The sequence below is a fragment of the Drosophila biarmipes genome, chromosome 2L, assembly GCF_025231255.1.
Source record: "Drosophila biarmipes strain raj3 chromosome 2L, RU_DBia_V1.1, whole genome shotgun sequence".
Classification (NCBI taxonomy): Eukaryota; Metazoa; Arthropoda; class Insecta; order Diptera; family Drosophilidae; genus Drosophila; species Drosophila biarmipes.
Genome location: NC_066612.1, coordinates 15,258,868 through 15,282,261, shown reverse-complemented (window position 1 = coordinate 15,282,261; position 23,394 = coordinate 15,258,868). Strand labels below are relative to the sequence as shown.

Sequence of the window (23,394 nt, the reverse complement as noted above, 5' to 3'; positions counted from 1 at the left end):
TAGCTTGTGTTCTCGTTTTGCAATTAAGTCGAAGTTGCCTCTTTTAATGCATACTTTTGGCCGGTTTTTGGCCTTAGTAAATGACAAATCGTTGCGGGCGAGTAACTTTTGCGGCTGCGTGTGTAGGGGAATCATAAAAAAAGATGGCCAAATCCTTTGATTTGTGTGCGTGCCGATGCCAAATTGCTTAATCTCCCTTCGCACGAACACTTGACCCAATTTTTAATCACTTTCAAAGCACACATGCTCTCTTTGTGTCCGTCCCGGCATAAATTTGTGTCTTAAAACTTTCCACCTGACCAAGGCAAAAGTTTCCATTGCACGTTTTAAGCTGCCCCAGCAGAGTAACCATCCGAAACAAGCTTAAAAATTGTGAGCAAAGCCAAACCGACATAACTGCCGCAAACTCCCAGCTTCGAGTTTGAGATGGAACATTTTAAGGGAAATAAGTGGTTCGTAATCTATGAATATATACAAAATATTTTAAAATTTTGAAATTTTTTCATTAGAAGAAACATAAAACACATATTTTAAAACTTCACTCAAGTATGAAATGGGAGTAAATTGTTTTTAAAAATATTTAAAAAGATTTTTTGTTTTATTCTTGTTCTAAGTTTTGGGTTTTTAATTCGCAACATATTTTGTTTTTAATTTAATACATACTAACAAATGTACACAAAACCCCAAAAACACAGCATAGCGCTATGGGTTCAAAAGTCTATAAGATTTTCTTAACAACTATTTTTTCAGCCGAAATAACATTTTGTATATCCCCAACCAATGAATGAATACGGATCCATTTTCGGAAGATCATCTCTAGTGCCAGTTTGCATCTGTGCAATTTTTGAGGTAATTTTTGCGTTACAAAATATTCTAAAAACACATTTGCCCAGCACGAAACAAGGAGGCCAGGCCAATTGTGTGTGGGAGCTCTGTTCCCTGACTTTTTTGTTGTTTGGGCGCAAAAGTTTCTAACAATAATAAGCAAATGCCCAAAAGCGAGCAGTGGGATGCACTTGTTTTTGTCTCCACTGCCACAATTGCCTGCACTAAAGGCCCCTCACAAAATCTACATATATACCTGCCGTTGTTGCTGGTGCAAATACGATTAAATATGGCAAAAGTTGTGCGTACACACACGTCGGCCATTTTATTTAGATTGCAAGAGGGCAAAAACTGTGGCAGTAACAGGAACAGGAGCAACGACAACGACAACATTGAGGTCGTCGTCGTGGGGCCCCAATAATGTTTTGATTACTGAAAAAAATTATAAATTATTGTATTCCCGAAATTTTTAGCCGTTTAATACCCATTTATTACTCAAAAATTATGGCTTTTATATTTAATACAAATCGCTTTTATTGGTCCTTGGAATTTTTTCCTATTTCGATTGGTATTTGAGCTATAAAAGTGTATCCCATTTGGCAAAAATACCGAACTGCTACTTCATTTTTTAAATATTTTTTATCAAATAAATTCAGGGGCTTACTTCAAGAACGTCTAGGAGTAGCTCAAGGCACATTATTAAAATTTTATTGGTAAAGTAAATCTTTAAAAGGGAAATTAGCTGATTGCCATTTCCTTTTTCTCAGTGCACATGTGTGTTGCTTTGGCTGCCAACAAGGCCAACACATGTTTTTGTGTGTGGCTCGGGCCACACAAAAGCACAGCAATTCTGTTAACAATTTTATTATTAAAATGATGTCAGTGCCTCAGTTCGTTTGGCCGCCCTCCCGCCGCCGCCCGGCAATTGACCACAAATGCATTAGTGGCGGGCGCCTCCACTTTCACCTACTTCCCAAGTCGAATTACACAAAAATTTGCAACACTCCATGCATGGATAAATAGGCGAATGTGTGGACGCCAATCTCTGTGGTAATCCCCAGATGACCTACAAGTTGTCGGACAACGTTGTGGAAATTGGGGGCGGGCTGTTCCTAATTGATTTAAATAATTTATAATAATTTCTTGGAGGTTTTTGTGGGTTCTAGTGGGGTTGGATCTGGGCTTTGATTTTGCTTACGTTATATTTAAAGTCAACCTATTCACTTCAACGCCTGGAACCAAGGACAACCAAATATCAAAGCTTTTTAATCCCACATACAGATTGGTTCTTATTTGTTCCCCTACACTCAGCTGAGCTGTTTTTCATCCATTTCTATGCGATTTTCACTTTTCCCGCCAGGATTTGTTCAGCTTTAGGCTAGTGAAAACGCAGGTATCTCCCCCAGTTTTCCCTCGCCAAACAACCTGATTATATAGCCAACCGTTCACAGCTCCTGAGCAGTTATTACGTTTTACTTATTGCATTTTTCTGCTCTTTGCATTTTCGCTTAAGCTTGCAAAACGATACAGGAGGGGGAAGGGAAACGGAAATGGTAGCGAGGATTCAAGGAGCTCCAGAATGTGGCTCACATGACATCCGGCCAGGGGGGTGATCAGAGTGTTCCGAGGGGGGCTCGGGAAAAAGGGGGGCCACAGGGACGAACTCCTGCCGAGCTAAGCTCAATGCACTTGGCCATTGTTTGTTTGTTTTTACAACTCTGATTGAGGTGAAATTGCATATTTCTGTGCGCTTCTTTCATTTCATTTCATTTCCCCGTCTGCAGCTCCTTTGCCCTCTATTTCTGTAATATTTTCAAACGTTTTATTGAATGTCGTTTACTGCCTGCCCTGCTTGGCTGGCTTTTCCTTTTGCCACGTACCCATCTTCGGCTCCATCTCCACATTTTCTCCTGGCCTGCACCTATTTCACCTGAGCCTTCCCCGCCTGCCTTGGCTCTGTGTTTATTGTGCGAATAAATGTCAACAATGGAGAAATGAACCTGGATTGCCAAGCGATTGCGGAGTGATCGAAATATTTTGTTGTTGAGTTTAAAATGGCCATTTTATCAGGAAAAATGTCAGCTCTTTAAAGCAATGCAGCCCTCCAAATCATTATAGAGAAGTGGCACAAAATAAAATTGCTTGAATCGCAAATCAAAATGTACTCTCTAGTAGGCCTTGAATGGCACTTTAATATGTTTCAGCCCTGGAAATCGTTGTAGGAAAAAACAGAAGCAAATAAAAAAAAAAATAAAATAATAAAAAAATATAAAATTATTTAACTAAAACTCTAAGGATTTATTTTCCAGTAGGTCTGGAATGATACTTTAAAACACTTTTTATCGGGTAGGTCCAATCATACGCCTAAATATACAGCTATCTGTCTAAAACAAGTATTACAAAAGCAGTCACTAATCACATAAAAGAGATAAATCTTTAAAGACAGAATATTTTAGCGAAGAAGAAGAAGGACCATGCCCAAATTGATTCAGGGTCCTAGTTTAGAGAAAAATCGAGAGGAAAATGGAGGTCTCAGTGGCCAGCTGGCGGTTACAAGTACAGTGAAGCTTAATGTTAATGCCCAGGAATTTATACCACGTTTCAAGAGGGAAGAGACGTCCAAGGACAAAGCTGCGGTTCCCTTAGATGAGGACGAGCAAAAGGTCAAAAGCAACCTAACTCTGCCTTGGAAAGGGTTTCCCAAGAAGGCTGAAAAATGTAAAGTACTTACCCATTTAAATAATGGAAAATTAATTTTTGGAATGCATTTTTTAGCTACCCGCAGTGCTCAGGTAGTTTTGTTGAACGATGTGGACTACATGATTCTTCCTTGCGTCAAAAGATCGAAAAAGCCCAGGGAACAACAATTAATTGTAGACGTGGCTAAAAACACTGGACCTAATGGAAACGCTCCGACTACTTCTACCAAAGTCACTTCAAATACTGATGCCGTCGAAAATCGACGTGAACAAGAGAGAAAAGTAGCTTTAGAGGCCTTAAAATTGTCGGAGCAACGACGCCTTAGGGGTCCTTTTGTGCCCCCCACTCAGGAAAACGAAAGTTCCAACAGAGCTCAGCCAGTTATCCATCTCTCACGATCTCCCATAAGGTTTACGCCGGAGGAAAGAGTCAAGGTGGACCGATTGAGGATTGCAAAGAGAGAGCGCATCGAGAGGATCCTGCGCGAAATGACAAATGAGAAGCAGGAGCAACTGAAGCAACAGCAGATGCAGCAGCAGAAGAGGATTCGCTATGATGACAATGTACGGAAAACACCTAGCAGCATGGACCAGGAATCAGAGAAGAAAGTCGAGGGGGCCACTGTCAACAAGAAGAGATATATACCCACCACCAAGGAATGGGACGAGCAATGTCGAGCCAAGTATATGGCCAAGCTGGATGCGGAAAAGCAAACTCCAGACGCCTCTCCCAAGCCGCCTTTGGTCAACCCGAATGTGGTCAACATTACGCCATCGGGAGTTATCAGACTTGGCGACTTCAGGGCCACGTCCACGCCTCGATATTGCCCACCTTCCGAACTTCTGGAAGCGGAGAAGCGCAGGGGCAACCTTACCCATTTTCGACCTCTTGCCCACTGGACAATCCGTCAGAGTCCCCTACTTCCGCTGAAGAACTTGATCAATCAGAAGGGAAAAATCGTGGAGCGCTACAGCATCGAGCAACTTCTGGAGCTTGAACCGCAACCTGGCGAGCTGGAAAAGCCAGCTTTAGATGAGGACCTGCATAATCTGGGTTTTCTGTGCGATTGACAGGAATGCTAGTCATAGATTGCATCAACTCGGTCTTTGTGTTGTTTCCAATTTATTCTGTACCAAACAATTCTGAAAAACGTATTGCCACTAATGAGTTCCGATTCCGTTTTAATGCATGAAAATAAAAGACAATATTTGGGATAATAGCATTACTAGTTTTAAAGAAATCTAGAATAAGACGTATCGAATATAATATAATATATTTTATATAATATATACACTGCTTAATCCAATTTGCTTCTGCTGATTAATATTTTTGCATTAATGAATCGAGCTTTTTTACGGTTTTTTGCACTTTGACTCCCGTAATTGAGCACCGCAATTCTGCCGTGCTATTGGTGTGGCCGTCAAGTGCAGTGGCCAGGTGAAATAATTTTAATGCCATTATTGTGCTTATTATTGTTATGCCTACTGTGCGCCGGGCGCTGCTTCTGCATGTATTAAATTTCACTGAAAATTTGTTTTAATTTCATTAAACGGGAGAGAGAGCAATTTACACATCAGTAAAGAGTCCGCCGCTGCACTGAGATAAATTTTGCAGGACGAACGCCCTGGGGGCCCATGTAACCGAGGCCGAAGCGCAAAAATATTGACATGTGGCTATGGCAACGATTGCTGGGGGTGGTGATGGCGCCGGGGGTGGCGCTGGGCCGTGGGAGGGCCGGAAAGGGGGAAGCGAACCGGTGGGTCAGTGGCAGTATCGTATAACGTGCAGACATTGCCCTTGTCATTTTTGCTGTTGTTGTTGCTCCGCCAGCACTGCGCAAATAAAGCGGAAAATTGTGTTTTTTCGACTTGTTTTTTGCGGGTTCGAGACAAAAAACAATGAATGCAACAGCAGTAAAAATAAAAACAAAAACAAACAATCAAATGCATTTCCCTGCCCTGCGTGCGTGTGTGCATGTGTTAAATTGACCTTTGGCTTTTATTGTCGCCCGCTTTTTTGCTGCAGTCACTTCCTTCAACTCTTACCAATTCTTTGACCTTTCTGACCCACCCTACTTACTCAGTTGGTCGGTTGTGTCACCCTGCTTCCTTAGTCTGTTTAAATTACAGTGGTTGTTACAATACAATGGAAAACATATTTAAATAGTTAGGGGTAAAAAAATAAGTTACAGTATTTTACATTCAAACTGAGGCCATAAAGTTTTTGAACTCATTTTTAAAAAAACATTTTTTTATGAGCTAAAGTGTTTAAAAAATATTTTACGTATGTATTTTTTTTAATCAACCTAAACCAAGGCTGTAGTGCCAAAAGAACACTTAAATACCCAAAATATAATTTCAATAGATCGCAATTTTCTGATATGTGCTTTCAGCCCGCAGTGCTTGACGCTGCCCATTTTCTGCTTATTTTGTTATTTTTTTATTTGTCGTTTTTGCAGCTTCAAGCTGTTGCGTTAATTGCATATTTAAATTTATGCTGTTAATTGTTGGCAGCCCACGAGGATCCGGATGCATTGCCTCCATTGCCAGTCGCCGCGTTGAGTTATGTGCGCCCGGCCAATACGAATCCGCGAATTCCCTGCGCTGACTGAAAGCCATCAACAGCTCGGTTTGATGTGTGTTTCCGCGGAAGTGTGTGTACTTGTGCCGGGGAGTGGGCGTGTCTGCCGCCTCAATCGTAACATTTTATACATTACATTCGACGGCTGGAGGAGGGGGAAATTGGAAAAAGGGCACTCAGGACGACTGTATTTAAATTGTATTGTATTTAAAGACAGCATCATTTTTTTCATTTTAAGTGCTTTACAATTTATTGATGATTCTTCATCTTTATCTTGATTAAATATTTCATAAGAAATTATGAAATTATTGTTTATTTGTTTTGAATAACATTTATTTCTTTATTAAGCATGTACAAAAATATATCGTAGAACAAACAATTCGTTTTTTTATGTCCCTTTTTAGAAAATTAATATATATGAAACGCATTTTATTTTGCAACTCATCCAATTATATGACTAGCAACTAGTTATTTTCCTGGCTGAGTAGATTACAAAATGTTACATATAGGTCCAAAAGAACAAGACCAAACATTTCAGTACCTTTTTATGCGGGATTTCGTTTTTTCCCCTTCGGTTTTTGTCATATCCTAGCAACAGGTGATGGCTACTTAGGGCTGGGAGAGGCGGTCGACTTTGCCGGTCCAATGAATGGGAAAATCCGTGAGGCCGGGCTTGCATACGCCCCGAGATGGGTAAGCTGATTAAAGGCCTCAAATTTGTACCTCCGAAGGGGGGACTCTGAATTGGCAAACACTTTGTCGCACTAATTAAGCCACTTATAGGTGGTCGGGGCCCTGGCTGCCTCTTCTTAGCCGAGCGTGTCAGCCGGTCGTATGCGTAATAAATATTGAATGCAGCACCAGCGATAAGCTCTCGCAGGCAAAGGGCAAAGTTTTGCATCAAGTATTCCCTTTTTGGGCGAGCGTGTGGGTCACTACGTGATCCTCGAAAGAAGACGTGACTCGATGCGGAGCCCGCACCGAATTGCCTTAATTTCCGTGCTTCCGCCGCCGTGTGCAAAGTGGAAAGTGCAAAGTGCAAAAGGAGGCTGCTTTCCTTTCAGCCACGTTAAAAGCAATATTTGCGAAAAGGGTTGGATCTTCCCTTTGCGCTCCCTGTTAGGTTTATGGTGGCTAAAATTGGCTGCTACCATGAGGTAAATATCCAGAAATTACAAGTTATAATGAATCCATAAAAATGTGAAAAGATTTAATAGTATTTTGCTCGTGCTTTGATGTAACTGTGTTTCCAATCGCATCCCAAAACCTAAAAATGCCAAAGGTATAGCTAATATATTAAAGATTATTTGTAGGTATAGGTACTAAAAAAATATTTATTATCAGCTTCCACAGTTTCTTAACTTTTTTAGATGTTTGCTTTGTTTAAATGTATCTATAAATATATCTATAAATACATATATTGCTGTACAAAGGTAAAGTAATACTATATGTTATATTTAATTTTAAACCATGTCCATTATAAGAGCTAAAAAAACAAATGTTAAGGTTACTTTCGGGCACAATGAAAACATTTTTCAATTAGCTGGCACAATTTCTTCAATTCATCAGCAAAGTTTGCCCTGTCAGCATGATATTTTTTAGGAAAATGGGGCTGGCTTGGGGGTTACAGGGGAAGGGGCGTGTGTGGCAAAGGTGCAACATAATATTGCCGTGTTGTCACCGATTGTTGTAGTTGCCCGTGTTTCCTGTTTAGCCGTGTTGTTATTGCAGCTGGCTGTTGTTTGTTGCCGGCTGTTTGTTGTTATTGCCGGGAACGGGCCGTCCCATCATCAACATCATTGTCGGCACCATCAGCGTTGATGGCTTGTTAAATTGCCTGTTTCACCTTGTTCCTGTTGCTGTTATTGTTGCACGTGCAACCCAATTGCGAGTGTGTGTGAGCTGGTGTGTGAGCAGGTGTGTGAGGGACGTGGACTGTCGGTGTGCAGGTATGCGTGTCTGGTTTTTGGCTCGCATACATTATGCACATTAGCGCACATTATGAACATGTTCGCTGTGACCCTTTCATGGGAACACGAAAAATCAGGGGCTCCGAAACTGGAAACTGGACGAGCGACAGTTCGTGACCTGATTGGCAACTAGCCAGAAGGGCAAAGCGCCGAAAATGATGTGCGCTCTTAAATTAGTTGTCCGGCTGCCAGTTGAGAAATTAAGTCAACCATCAGCCAGCAGGGCACCAGCCATGTTTTCGACCCTCCTCAGCTCGACCCGCCCCCGCTCCTCCACGCCCCTACGCCATCGAGGCCAGGTTAAGTGTTTACGTGTGCACTTTAGCCATCATCAAAGCCTGGCCAGCGGATGTCAGCTCGGCGCTGGGAAAAGTGCGTTGGGGTGTTGGAATCGCCGGGAGTTCGAAAAGTGCTGCCTGCTTTTGTGCGCCAAACTCCAGTAGTGAGAAGTGGGTTCCCAACTTTAAAGGTGCGCCCAAAGCATTGAAGCGACCAGGCACAAAGTCAGCATGTACCACATTATTTCTAATTAAAAAATACTTTTGGTGGCAAAAATTAAAACCAAATGCAAGGTCCAAAAGTATGCAAACAAACATGGTTTAAGCGTTTCATTAAAAAAAATGTTTGAAAGTCCGCACAGATTTCTATGGATGATCCTCTCTGAGTTGCAATTATACCCTTATTAAGAGTCGTCTGCCGGTGCGAACTGTTGCCAGTTTAAGTGCTACTTAAATGCACTTAAATATGTCGCCCCCATTAAAAACCCCGCCCCCCTGCATCGACCTCCGACCCTTTTGTGGCCATAATTATCGCTGGAAATGGCTCAGCTCGAATCGATGCGAAAATGCCGACACAAAAAGGCGCACATGACAATGAATGTTAATTGCAATGGGACGACTGTATCTTTCTCTTTCTCCTCCTCATTACCCCTCTCGCTCTTTTTCTGTTGAAATTTACGCACTCAAATTATGTTTAATAAATGTATTACAATAACAGAAACATTTTGGATTAAGCGAAGCCGCAATTGTTAGTGAGTGGGAAGGCGTTATTTTAATGCGGTAAACAATAAAAAGATCAGCGAGTGTCAGCCCGTGAGGCTTAAAATCAACTGGGAGAAGTCAGCAGCGGCTAATGGAAATGAAATATTTTAAATATAGGATTGCCATTAAAACTGCACCTTAATCCCCGTTGAATAAATGTCAGCAAAGGGATTGCGGGGCGCAGAATCAATCTATATTTGTTACAGCATTTTTAAGTTTACCAATAAAAAAATCTCTAAAATAAGAATATTAAACATAAAATTCCAATTTCATGAAGAAAAGTGGAAACATTTATTTAATTATTCGAGCTCAAAATATTAAATTTACCGCAATTTATTCCTTTTTTATCTACCCAAAAATTGTATTTAAGCAATATGTAACTACTCTTAATTAAATTTATCTTTAAACAACTATATGTCATCATCGCCTCCTGGTCTAAATTAATTAATTTTTTGCCTACCCTCAATGTGTCCTATTATACCAATTGTAATCAGATTTCATTAATCCCGCATTGAGAGCTCTCGTGCCATTGGTTAGTCAAGTACTTTTCCGCATTATAGGCATTAAAATCTATTTGAAAGTGCGATATTACAAAAAATGTTAATTATCCATTCAAAGTGACTATTAAACCGGTGAAAGCAGCCGGAAAAATAATATTAACTGCAAAAAAAAAAGAGATAAAGTGGTGTAGTTAATTTATTTTTTTCTGTAAAGTGAGTGAAAATAAATAAAAAAGTAAAAGTGCTTTTTTGTAAATAAATTATGTTACAGGTAACTCAGGGCATTTTAACAGATTTAAGACAAAGCGGACCTCTAAATATTGTACACCTCTGCCCTAACTTCAGTACTTTAATTCGTGTTTCCTTGACTAAAAATAGACTTGGTAGCCATATCCTAACCCTTGTACTTGATGCGCATTTTGACACCCATTCGGATTGAAAATGCCACTCATTAAGTTGACTTTAAGCCACACTGCGCTTTGGCCACATTAATCCCCTTGTTCAGCTTTCATTACATTTGCGCTTATCTGCATAATTGAAATGAATGTTTAAACGTTATTTGCCGTTTTAAATACCGATAAAAGTAAGCATAAAAAGCGGATATATACCGGACATGTATTTATATAAAATAAATGCACAAATGTGCAATGACATATGAAAAACATATCATTAATTTTAAATAACCAAATTAAACAATTAATTGCCAAAGACATGGCCACCACGCAAAAGTCCGCGACAGCAAATTTAATTTCACATTTCAATGCGCAAACACCCGGCACCAAAGAACCGATCCCAGCTCAGCCTTGGACGCGGACGTTCTCTTTCGACAGTCATAAGTAATTAAAAATTAAATAACTATCAGATGGCAGTGGAACAGTGCCAAACAAAAGAAATACGTTTGCTACAAAAAATAAATAAAGTCCAGAAAAATGTAGAAGTCGTAAAACTGAAATAATATGATACCCAATGGGTTTTATGATTCATTTTTCATTGAAGGGTTTTTTATGGTGACCATCTTCATTCCAAACTGGTTTTAGTTTTGAAACACCATTTCTGCTTACTCTCAATACTATTTATATATTTAGTATTTATTTATATAAAGATGGGAATTACTAAATTAGTATAAATCACTATAGTCCCAGGAAGGGTATATAAATTTTCAAATTACGCATACGTATCGAAAGCGAAAGTGGACAAGGCAGCCAACAAACAAGCCAAACCAGATGAGACAGAAAAAAATACGGAATACTGCCAACAGGCCGACAAACAAATGAAATTCATTAACAGCCTTCTAATTACACCGCACAATGACAGCCAACGGACAGTCGGCGGTGTCGGGAACGGCTTTCGTTGTTGGCCTCCGCGTGTGCATTTTGCATACAAATTGCCAAATTAATGAGCCCCCGACGAGAAACCGCAGTCAATAAAGCCTAAATAAATTTATAAACACTTCGAAAATGGCGGAAAAGAAACTTAAATTATTTTTTCCCTAAATACCCAAATTATTATCTAATTGCGGTAGAAAGTTAGAGGTTAAAATAGTATTTTATTGCCTGCGACTATGAGAAACAAGTTGCTCAGCTAAAGGGAAAAACAGGGAGCTAGAGGGAGATGGAGATATACAAACAGCAAAGTGGGTTTGTAAAGCGCCACCTACCCGCGAATTTTATATATCGATATGTGGACAGCAGAAAGCTATAAGCATTATGATCGTTTGTGGGGGTGGTTAGATCCACTCGGATACTGATTCTGATCAAGAATATAATATATATATATTTTTTTTTGGGTCGGATATGCTTCCTATCAAATTTTTTTGCCCTAACATAATATACCCTTTAAATTTAAATTTACAAGTAAATATAATCAGTTTGACTGAAAAAGTAAGCCATGATTAAAACTTTGAATCGAGACATTTACTCAGCGGGCATGTCAGTACTCAACGATCAGTTGTAATTTCTATCTGGAGCTCTCAGGTCAGCCGCACAGGACTGAAAATCTTTTTAGAAAATTTCACCATCCAAAATTTTGAGTTTCCCCTTAAAATTTTTTATTCCCTTTTCAGTTAAATTTAGGTTAGTGTGCTGACGAACTATTTCGAAGGTTATTCTGTACCAAAGACTTATTTTGCAGTAGTCAAAATTATGTGCGGCGGCTTTGGGTGCGGTCCTTATGGCTACGGACCCTCGGGCCCTTGTGGACCCTGGTGCGGACCTTGGTGTGGCCCTTGCGCCTTGTCTCTGGGACCCTGTAGCTACTCTTGTTGTGGTGGACCCAAAGGCTGTGGGCCGAGTGGACCCGCCTGTTGGCCATATGGCCTGTACACCTGCTAGGCTTCAGACGGACTTCAGAAACTTCTGGACAACTCCCCCATGAAACCTTCAGGACAGGCGGGTGCTCTCCATGTGGGGAAACTGTGCACGTTGAAATAGAGGATACAGCAGTTCAATAAAAAAGGCGATGGTGATCGATTAAAACCAATGTTGTAATTGGAATTATTTAGCTGAAGTAAGTTTACGTTGCCAAAAAAACGTTAGGTGAGAGGGGCTATAAGGCTTGTGGATCCACTTTTTGTGCCTGGTCTTTAAATTTCAAAAAAACGATGAATAAAAGGTAAAAGGTACAATATTTTGCGCAGACAAAATTAATTGTGGGTTTGTTGGTGCTGATGGTAGATCAGCACTTCAAATTTTCCTTGTTGCATTCTTAAGCAGTTGCAAACTTTCGAAAAAAATTTGAAGAGATGTAATAAGAACAGGCCGGTTAACTTCAAAAATGAACATGACAATCTATTTATCTAAATCTTAAGTATTTATCAATAGTTCGTATAGTATCTTTAATTACAGACTTGAATAGATCAACTCACCTAGTGATACTCATACGGTTTCTTTCCCAGAATACAATATTCCCTTTCCCTGAACGAGTAACTGGTTTAATAAATAATTATAAATGTTAGGAAAAATTATAAATACTTAACGAAAAATATTTATTTGTTGATATTTTTTTCAAAATTCGGTTTAAAAATCCTTTCAACTTGTAATTAATTTCTCTCTTCTACATCAGTTCTGAGCGCATGGTTTTCCTGTGCTAGGCGGAAGTGGATTTGGCCGGTGGTAAAAACTCTGCCATCTCCACCTGGTACACATGCTCGGCCTGGCGTACGCCCAACAAGCCCAGGCTGAGACAGCCGTCAGGGAAGTCAGTGGCCAGAGTCAGGAGTCGGACACCAGTCGCTATATAGAGCCAAATCCTAGTTCACTTAAAATTTCACATTTCCTTCCGCACACTCGAAATGCTTGTGGGGAGGCACGAGGATTGTCGAGCAGAAAGTCGGAGGAAAGTGCAGAGGATGGCAGGAACTCGCACAGCCCGACAGTAAAAGCTGCTGTAGGAGCTTAAGTTAACAACTTATGCCGGTTGTGGAGATATCATGGCCGCAGAGCCGGCGCTCAGCTTTCTCGACTGGCGGGAAGGAGGTCGAAGGACATCCCGCACAGAGAATGCATTTAGGAAGGAAATTAGTAAGTAAATGTCATAATTTGCCGAAGCCAGTGGAAAAGGGCTTTGTGCATGAAAAGGGGATTACGAAGTCATTATGGACACATATGCCTGAGCTCTCGCTTTCCCTCGCACTTTCTCCCGGCAAATGGGAATTAATGAGACGAGGGGCGGGCATCGGGGCACCTTGGACTGTCATTCAGCGCAAGCTAATCAAAATGCAAATTTCAATTTGCCAACATAAAGGGAAAACACCAGCATGAGAGGAGAATGAACATAAAAACAAAAGGTTAGTAGGGCGTATTCCATGCTTGTATAAGACAAAAAACCTATTAAGTGTGCAAAAGAAAAATAATTAATCTATACAATCCAATTAAACTGATAGAGTAAATATGTTATAATAAACAATAATAAAGATTATACTAATATTTTTAAGTAAATATATAAGAAGGTTCTGCAATGCAATTTAAAATCGTAATTATTTCGAGTAAATTAATAAGCCCCTTTTAGTATTAAAACTCCCCCAGTCTTCTAAGTGTAGTGTGTGCTAACAATGCTTATAATACCGAACTCCCAATTGCACAGAATCTTTGACTTTTTACCTTGGCCTAAGAGAGAAGCGAAGGCGAAGACAGTGGCAGCCGAAGAGCCAAGGCGCCCAGGACCCAAGGGGCAGGGACAAATGGCCCAATAGCTGGCGATGCTCACTGGTTGTTGTCAACACAGACGGGGCTGGAGAAAGTGGAGCGAGAGTTGGCCACAAAAGACGAGTCTCTGGCACGCCGTAATCCTTTCCAATGTTAACTTCCGCTGTGCCCACATTGCCCTTGGCAAATTACTTGTATCCTTTTCTTCCCTTACTGTTTTTTTATATACATATAGAAATATATATATTTCCTGCCTGCCTCGTCTTACTTAAGTTATTTGTGCCGCAACTTTTGATAACGTCAACGGAATTGAACATAGCCGCAAGCCAGAAGCAGCAACAATTTCTGCCTCTGCTCTGGCACATTTTCTTTGGCTTTGAATTTTCATTCCGACTTATCCTTGTTTTTCCTCGGCTCTGCCTTCATTGCTTTACATATTTTTATACATTCTTACTGCCCTTTGTGTGGTTCTTGGCCGAGGGAGCAAGTAGGAAAATCCCTTTGTGCCACCGACAAGTTTGTCAATTTGTGGCAAGTGCAGTAAACATCACCTAATTGACGTTGAAACTACACCTGCCAGAGTGCCACAAAAGGTTCGATCTGTCGCACTGCAGCGCTTTTCAGGGCGCTTTTCCACCGCCACCGACATTATCTTTAGCTGGCTTGATGCTGTGCTTGACATCTGTCCACGTGTCCTTCCTTTCAACCTCCTCGGTTTTTATAAAGGAGTCCACTGTAACATTTTTTATACAATTAACTTGAAACAAGCAGTTAAAGTACGTTTCGCTGAAAGCCTAATTGCAAATATTTGGGAAAACTTTCCTTATACTTTCATGAATATTTTAAAATTATCAAAACTTTAATAAACAACATGGAATTCACCTACAATGTAGAGGTTTACTAATCCTGTTTAACGTGGTAACTTGGTCTTTTACTACATGTAATCAATTTAAATGACTCTAGGGTATTAAGTATTGAATATCAGCCCCTAAAGAACAACCTTCCCTGTTATTTCCCCCATACTCAACTCCCTAATCCGGGCCCGTCAGCACTGACATCAGGGTGATTGGTCCAAAGGGATAAGCAACGAGCTAATTCCTGCCCGGCTTATATCCAGGAAAACCCCCTCTTTACATGTCCTTCTTTAAAGGCTGCCTGTGCCTGTCAGTTGGTTAATGTTGCTTTGCATAATGTTATTAATTGAGTGATGGATCGGTTATGAAATGATATCAATGAGAGCTTGCTTACGTGGGCAAAGCAAAGCAAAGAAAAGTTGAGTTGAGTTGAGGTGAAATGGGAAAATAGGGTGAAAGAACAATGCTGTCGTCATTTTCAACAAGTCTATCAGTCAAAAATCAAATGCTTCGTGTGTGTGTCATAACGAAGAAAGTTTAGGGATTCTACAAAAGTTTTCCAACTAGAAATGCGTCAAATAGTAGGGGAAACACTGTAAAAATGGGCTTAACTTTTTGGTAAACGCACTAGAAAGAAGAAAATTGGGTTGCAAATATAAAAAAAAAAACATTTTTAATAATTAGTTTTATTACTCTACGCTGAATGCGAATTAAAATTATTTGAATAATAAGCTATAATTATATTTGACTTGTAGTGCGAAATGGCTAATGTTTACAGTGATGCTGTGTTTTTAATACAGAAAAAACTGAATGATATAGAAAAAGTGTCTTGAAAAGCAAACAACCTTTAAAGCCGCAAAGATGGTTTATTAAATATTCTCCAAAGGGGTTATAATAACGTTTAAATTTGTAATACTAAAACCATTCCTGTTCATACCTTAACTTAAATTCACCCATTATGCCGAGCCACTTCTTTCCTTTTTCGTGTTGTTTTGGATTGTTGAAATTCCTTTCGGCTTGCCAGCGTTCTATTATTTTCACTTTACCCCGGCGTTGTTACTTGATTTGCTGTTATTGTTCTAGTTATTGTTGTGGCCCTCATTGCACATTGTTTGCGCTGCTCGCGTTTCCCCCAGTTGCGGTTCAACGCGCCCGCCCACCGGCCCCTGTTCCGCCTTTCCCGCTTTCTCCTTGCCACTTTCATCATCATCAAAGACAACAGCAACAACCAATTTCTGAGCGCGGCGAAAACTTCGGGCCGAAAAAAGTTTTTCTGCACATGCCAATGGAGGCGAAAAAGGGTTCCGCATGCGTGCAGGTGCACTCACCTGAGTGTGTGTAAGTTTGGTTTAAGTTTTTAGCATACACCTAAAGACAGGGGGCGGAAAAGCGGGGCAGGGGCGTGGCAGGTCGGCGAAGGCGAAGTAACGCCAGCGGTAGCGGCTCGAGCAAAGGCGAATGGCAAAAACTTGCACAAAAGACCACCAGTCAGACAGCAGACGAATCTGTGAGTGTACACTGATAAAAATCGAAAAAGCTTTCAAATAGTAAAATAATTAAGGAAAATGTGATGTGATGATGTACATTTGAAATATATTTTAACTGTTTATACGCATAAAAATAAATAATTCAAATGATTATTAATTTTGTAGAAAGCAAATCTATTTTGACTACAAAGGCTTCAGTAAATACAAAATAATATGTACTTATATGAGGAATTACATAACTTAAAAATAATTTTGGAACTTTTGCAACTCCATTCACAGGTCATAAAGATAAAATTACTGAATCAATTATTTATCCAAGCTAATTATGATTTGTACAAAAATTGAATAAAAATCGAAATTAAATGATTTTGTCTTTAAAAAATGTTGAAACATTAGTGTTAAAAATTTCGATCTGAAGGAGGGACCTTAATTGTCCACCGAAAAAGTACATTTTTGCTTTCCGGCCTTTATACTTCTTGTTTCGCCCAGTGCATGTGCTCGTGTATTGGTTTAGCTGCGTGCGAGGCACACCTCGAGGAAAATTTTGAGCCTCGCCCGCAAGCAGACATTGGTTAACAAACTTTTCAACTACCTAACGCACATACTCGCACACATGCATGGCTTGAGAAATTATTATAACACGCCACGTTGGCAACCTTTTCATATGCCAACAACTTTGGACAGGACGGCCAAGGCGGATGGGGGTTTCCCCGGGTTCCTGGCAAGTCCCGTGTAGATATAAAATTATGCGCGTTTATTCGTAAATTAAGTGTGCTGGGGCTGTTGCTCTTTGAAAGTTTGAAAGCAAATCGCTGGCTAACTTGGCCAAAAAGGGAGCCCATGGGGGCCTTAACCAGAGCGAATGCACCTTGTGTGGTTAGAGGGGCTGTGGCACGTGCCAGGGTCTTTATTAAAAATGCACAAGTCCTAAGTGGTCATGCCCATCGATAGCCGCAGCCATATTAAATTTATTTAACAAGGTTTCCAAAATTACACCGCCTCTAGGCTGAGTGCTAAACATCCCGCCCACTCCACTGGCCATAAACCAGATGATAAGCTAGAGTCCTTTGGCCTCTGAGAAACTCAACAAAGTGGGCAAGCCGACGTGAAATTGGCAATCAAAGACTTTAAAAACGGGAATTCTACGATTAAACTTTTGCTTAAATATCTTTAAATCACTTTTTACTAAAGTAAAATTAATTTAATTGGTTTAGCTATAAGAAGAAATTCAATTATTTTGAAATACCAAATGAACCATCACGATTCGCATAACCAATTAGTTCCATAATATAAATCCACCTGGTTTCGTGCTTCCCCCGACTAAATGATCAATTTTCAGCATTTAGCTCTGTGTAATCGATATAATCAAAGGTTTACCCAAGACTCTGCACTCCTCAAACGATAAGTGTGGCAATGCAAGCGGATGAAGGAGGAAAGGGTCTGCCGAGTGCAACATTGGCGGAGGCAAACCCAATGGGGCAGACACCGCAAAGTGGAGATGTTGCGGAGCTCCGGGCCCAAAACTCGGGAAAATTCAGGTGCAGATGCCAAGCGGAGCGCAGCGCACACAACATTATTGGCAGGTGGAAACCAGCCAAAGCAGCCGTACAGGTAGCTCAAGGGGCGGGGCGGGGAGAATGCTTTCAAGCGCGCTAAAAATTTTCAGATTTTCAGAACATAACATTTTACGGTTTCACGGTTCATTGCCACATGCAGGAAAAGTGAAAGATACATCGCCATACAGGTGCAGCTCACTTTCCATGGATGTGCTCGTTTGTGCACGGAGAAAAAAGGGTATCTATATTTTTATTGAGAGCACAAATGATTTGACTATCTAAGTTGTATCTAAGCAATGCAACTATTTTTACATAAAAGATAGAGGGATTTTATTAAAGGGTTTATAATATTTATTTATTAAAAGGTAACTACTTTTAAATGAAATCATATCTCTATAGATTTTATTTAGAAAACATCTTTATATAAAATCAGTATACTAATGTTATTAAAATACTATTATCAGACTAACCTTAATGATATACTAAGGCATGCCAACGCAATCCCAGTTCTTGTAAATGCAACCTAACAATACTCATAATTTTTTTAAGTGCACAATAGCACATAGGAAACCGATACCTCTCGCTTAGACGGTTGAAAACCGTTTGAAGAGCCCGAGGAGTCGAGGGGGATTTAGGAGGCAGATGGTCGCAAGGATAACTTTTGGGTCTTCGTTGATTTTGATTTTGCTAAGCTTCAACAAAATATTTTAAGCAGTTTAGAAACTGCTCATGTATATCACAAGAGTTCACATATCACGCACACAAGAGAAGAACGTGAAGGGCCCCCATTTTCCTATACATCGATGCAACTTTTGCTTTTGTTTGAATTTCGTTTCAGTTTTCCGCCACTTTTTGCCCGCTCTTTTTAATTTTTCTTTTTTTATCACCTAGTCTCGTCGTTGTCGCTAAGCCTTTTGATTTCGCCTCTAAGAGTATCGGATTTTCGCATATTAATTCATTTAATATGTGAACAGAGTTTTATCGCCCCGTTTTTTGCGGTATTTCGCGGTTTCTTGACTGATGGAATTTACCCCAGTTCAATTTCAATTTAATCAATTGCTTTTTTAATTATTTATTAATAGGGCTTTAAATTTTAAATGAAAAATTAACGGCAGATTTTGTTTTGTGGTACGGATTATTGGAAGTGTGTGAAATGTATACGTTACATATTATTAATTTAAAAGAGTGGCATGATAAAATGTTTTAAAACTTCATCCCGGCAATCTTATCTATATTTCTTTCTCCGCTAACTGCAAACGCCTCTTTATATTTTCCTTGTCAGTTTAATGACTTATGGACGCACATAAATGTCAGCATTCCTCAAGCTGCCCTTTGCGGTCAGTTTCCTTGTGCCCCTCCTTAAAACCCGAACAGCCTCCTCTATATTGATAATTTATGTTTATTGCTTATGCAAAGCGCAAAGTCCAATAAGCGGCAAATCAAACAAATTGCTGGAAAGTTTCCATCCGCAAGGAAGTGGCAGGGTCATCCCCACTTTGTGGGGAAATGGGGGCACTGAGCTAATGGCATTTTGCTCGTTGATAAGCCGCTCGATCTCGAAAATTAGCAAACAAAGTGCGTAGTCTTAAATGCCTTTGCCCTTGCCCTTGCCCTCCTCCGCCGCTTGCATTATTGTTTTTCATTTTGGGTTTTCCGCAGAGGTGAAAATTGTGTGCGAAAAAATCGTACGTGCGTGAAAATGAATGGCGTGGGCCAAGTGTAATTGTCCGGCGATGGGAGGGGGAGAGCTTCCCTAGATGCTTGCGGTTCCAAAGAGATTGGCGATGTTCGCGTGGAGTTCTCCCGTTGGCGTGTGGTCAGGTGTTTGTTAGAGATATGACCATGCCCCTCGTCCATATGATTTAATGTTAATCACATTTAATGGGGGCGTCAGGGAGAAAGTAAAGAGAGGGAGAAAGGGAAGCGAGCTGGCATATTGAAAACACAACTCGTAAATTAAATTTTACACCAGCGTACCGCAATGAAAAGCAAACAAAGCGGTAGGGAAAATCGGGGAATTAAACTGCAATATCATAGTTTTTATCTATGGTTTTAATTAATCATATTAATGAAAAATGCCACACTAAAAAAATATGGCTTCAAACTTATGTTGACTTATGATTTTTTAAGTTTAAGTTCGACTTTAATGGTTAAATAAATGTTTAAATAAAACAAATCTATTGATTAAATATGCCAAGGAAATACTTGTTATTTGTAATATCATTTATTTTTTAAGTTTCTTGTAAGATTTAGTGGAATATACCCTCGGAAGGGTGTGAAAAATAGGAGCGCTCTCAAATGATGCCGCTACTTGGCCAGCCCTCAGCTTTTCCATCTGCCAGACTAGGCCCATAAATTTTTACTAAGCACACGCAGTGCGCTCTCCACTGGCCTGCTCTGTTCCATAGAACCAAGCACTGTTCCCCTGCTGGCCGGTCATCTATTTCCCTGGCCTGAGAGATGTGTCTACGTCTGCTGTCCGTGTTTTTTCTTCGCTTTTTTATCGTTTAATTAAAATTCGCAACACGTAAATCCATTTGAGCCGCTGCTGCAATCTTTACTTTAACCTTAAGGCGGCCCAATCCCAATCCCAATCCCAACTCCAGTCCCACTCCAGCTTTCCTGTATCCATCTGCCAGTGCCGAGTGTTGTGTGTGGTAAATCCTATTTTTCTATTTTGTTGCCCCATAAAACCACTTTACACAATTTTCGTCTTTTGTTTTTCGATTTTCTTCAGCTGGTAGGGAGCCATATCTTCCAACGTTCTTCTAATGCTCTTTATGGGTATTGAGTTCTTTTAAGTGTGCAAAATAGTTGGTTCTTGGATTGCCAGAAGATTGATTTTTCAAAACAAAATTGCCCAAGGATTATTTTTAAATCTTTTGAAACTGCTGAATGAACCGTAAAATATTTTCAAAGAATTTAAGTAGGGTTTAGTGTTTTTAATAACTGTGGAAAAGGCAACCTCTCATTTTAGCACATTCTGTACCCTTTTTCAAGGACAAACCAAGAGTATTTGAACTTCGCGCTGATGACAGCATTTCGCCATTTTGATTTTGCTGCTTGTTCTGCAGTTGTTGTTGGCCCTGCTGCTGTTGGCCAGCTGAAGCCCTGACTTTTACCAATTATTGCTAGTGCCGGGGCCAGCCAGCGAATTAGCCTTTGTTGGGCAACCAATCAACCGGGGCTCCTCCTCCCCTCGGTGTTTTCCCTGCGCACTTCCCCTTTCGATGGCCGCCGGCTTTTCATTACTTTTCTATCAACGTACTTAGGCCATTGTTGTGCAGTTATTTAGCACAATCAACACCCGTTGCCGATGCCGCCGATGCCGATGGCCCCTTTCCCAGTTCGATTTTCCCTTTGTCTTGGCCCCACTTGCGAAGGGATATCCTGCTACTTGGAAGAGCTTAGTAAATTTTATCAATGGCAAACATTTCTCTGCGAGGTGGGCTCCTCTCGCCGCCTGATGGCTGTTTCACCTGAAGGCAGGATCCTTTGTTCATTTACGTTTCACTGGAGCTGCACACAAAATTAATGGAAATTGCTCTGCACAATGTACGAGGCAATCCAGGCCATCCCGAGCTGGCCGGAGGAGGCGGAGACAGAGGCATTAAAAAATTAACAAAAAGCCAGACTGCAAGTGGCAAACTGGAACTACAAGCTGTCCTGACTTCAAGGCATTCCATGTAATTGTTGCATGTCCTGCCTCCGCCTGCGATTGCATTCAATTGGAATTATCTATGAATGGGCGAGAGGACTTGGACCAAGGGACATGGACTTCGGCCTGGAGACGATAAGGGATAAGGCAGCCAGGAGCTGGTTGTTGGGTGCCCACTGATTGTTCAGGGATCTTCTGGGCTCTCGGATAAGTTGTTAAGCGCTTAACTCGGGCCGCAAATAGTGTAGAAGGAATTGAGGGCTGTTGAGAGGTTGGATTAGATTTTAAATTACAGGTAAGGTGAGCTTAGGAGGCTTTTGGGCCGGTTGGATTGCCTGTTCATTGGGGGATCAGGAAAATTCGTATTTACCAATGTTTTAAGTTCAACTATTTCATATAGCTATTAACTACCAAGATGGTCAGTGTAATGTAAAGTAAGGATTACAACATATACATTTTATGGATAGTTTTTGGGTTTTGTTAGTGACTAAAAATATAACTATTATTATTGTAGGAAAAATAGTCTTATTTCCTAAATAAACTGTTTTTTTGTGGACTAGTTCTTAATAAATTACCAATTCAGATTTATTTTTTTTTATAATTTTATTCGAACTAGAAATGAGTGTTTTTCCTTTCCCACTAATATTTTCCTCAACCTCCAAATTCAACTCTCGACGACTGGCTTCTTCCTTAATTTACTCGCTACTTGTTGATTAGTTTTAAATGAGTTTTGCTGATGGCATTGCTTGACTTAGCCCGCTGCCGTCTTAACCCTTCACAGGCACCTCCCCCCGGGCGCTGATTGATATTAACGCGCTTCGGCTGATTGAAGTGTAATCAGCAGGCAGTCAGTCAGCGATTCAGTCGCTCCTTCACCCAGTCAATCAATCGGAGAAGCTGCGGGCCATGTATTAGCAGCTGAATGAAATGTAAGTGAGCAAGTCGTAATTAAAACTGCGCCCATCAGCGTCAAGAAAGCCAGAAACAAAGGGGCAGCAACAAACGAGGCAGCACAGTACGCTCGAGGACACAAACAATATGCATTAGGTCGTGGAAAAGCGGGAAAGTGGGCGGAGGAGCGATTGAGGGAGCGGGTCAAAGCACTCGACTGTCTGATGGCAATGACGTTGACAGAGACGAGACACTAATGAAAATGCATAAGCAGTTGCAGTCAAGGGAAAACAGAAGCTCAGCACGGGAGAATTACTGTTCCCGGTTCGAAAGTCGCAATAAGTATGGATTTGGATTATTCTTGACAGGAGTTTCTCATATTTTAAACACTATTTTCAGAAAAAAATGTAATAAAATGAATGTAGATAATATAAATAAAATAATAAAATAAATTTACATAACAAATCTTTCAATTGGAAGACTACTCATATGATGCTTGTCGTACCTAAAAGTTTCCTACTTTTTAAAACAAAATTTAATCTCATCACATATAGCCCTTGCCCACATTAGCTTAAAAATATTTACAAAAATTCAAATTATAAACTTTTAATATAGAAATGAGGCAGTTAAGGATAGTCTTTATATAGTCTGAAATCTTTTTTTATGTATATATATATAATTTAATACTGCCTCTCTATCTCTTTTTTGTTTTTTTTTTTTATTTTGGATGTTTGCACTAAAAGTGCACTAAGAAATGATTTTTAAAATCAGTTATAAATATAAAGAAAAGTGCATATTAATCTTGAAAACTTATGTGAAAGTCGGAACAACTTAACGTATGTGAAACCTCCAGAGATATGACAAATTATCCCGTCTCCGATTGTTGGACGGTGAAGGGCTCTGCTCGCCCGGCAAAAAGGGCTCCACGAGGAAGGAGTAACAGGATAATGAGAGTGCAGCGCGGCTGAAAGGAGTTTGAGCCCTGGGAATGCGACTGCAAAACAAATGCTAAAATGGGCAGCACAAAAGATGAAAGAGGCTCACTCATAAATAGGGTGCCACAAGTGGAAAACGAGGGGGCTGGAAAATGCACTGTACTCATCGTGTGTGCCCCTCTGTCTGGATTCTGTTTGTCTCTGTCACCCACTCCGGCAGTCAGTCGCCCTTTCTCTGTCCCCGTCCCCATCCCTG

The 23,394-nt window shown here is 40.3% G+C and overlaps 1 protein-coding gene and 2 long non-coding RNA genes across 6 annotated transcripts; all 3 read left to right on the top strand.

Moving 5' to 3' along the window:
• Positions 1-3,028: 3,028 nt before the first annotated feature.
• On the top strand, positions 3,029-4,744 carry LOC108033438 (uncharacterized). Of its 4 annotated transcripts, none has more exons than XM_050885352.1 (3): positions 3,029-3,171; positions 3,282-3,543; positions 3,601-4,744. In XM_050885352.1, the coding sequence occupies exons 2-3, from the start codon at positions 3,300-3,302 to the stop codon at positions 4,593-4,595; spliced, it is 1,239 nt and encodes a 412-aa protein (XP_050741309.1). In that variant the 5' UTR covers positions 3,029-3,171; positions 3,282-3,299; the 3' UTR covers positions 4,596-4,744. The 4 variants fall into 4 exon arrangements, with proteins under 4 accessions (XP_050741309.1, XP_050741307.1, XP_050741308.1 ...); XM_050885350.1 differs by having other exon boundaries at positions 3,033-3,171; positions 3,252-3,543; XM_050885351.1 differs by having other exon boundaries at positions 3,035-3,171; positions 3,268-3,543.
• Positions 4,745-11,506: 6,762 nt separating this feature from the next.
• Positions 11,507-12,093, top strand: LOC108033558 (uncharacterized). Its single transcript, XR_001768678.3, has 2 exons — positions 11,507-11,687; positions 11,746-12,093. It is a non-coding gene; the product is annotated as an uncharacterized LOC108033558 (long non-coding RNA).
• An 8,167-nt stretch (positions 12,094-20,260) lies between these two features.
• Positions 20,261-20,575, top strand: LOC122818846 (uncharacterized). The gene is made up of 2 exons (XR_006368330.1): positions 20,261-20,311; positions 20,392-20,575. It is a non-coding gene; the product is annotated as an uncharacterized LOC122818846 (long non-coding RNA).
• Positions 20,576-23,394: the final 2,819 nt, after the last annotated feature.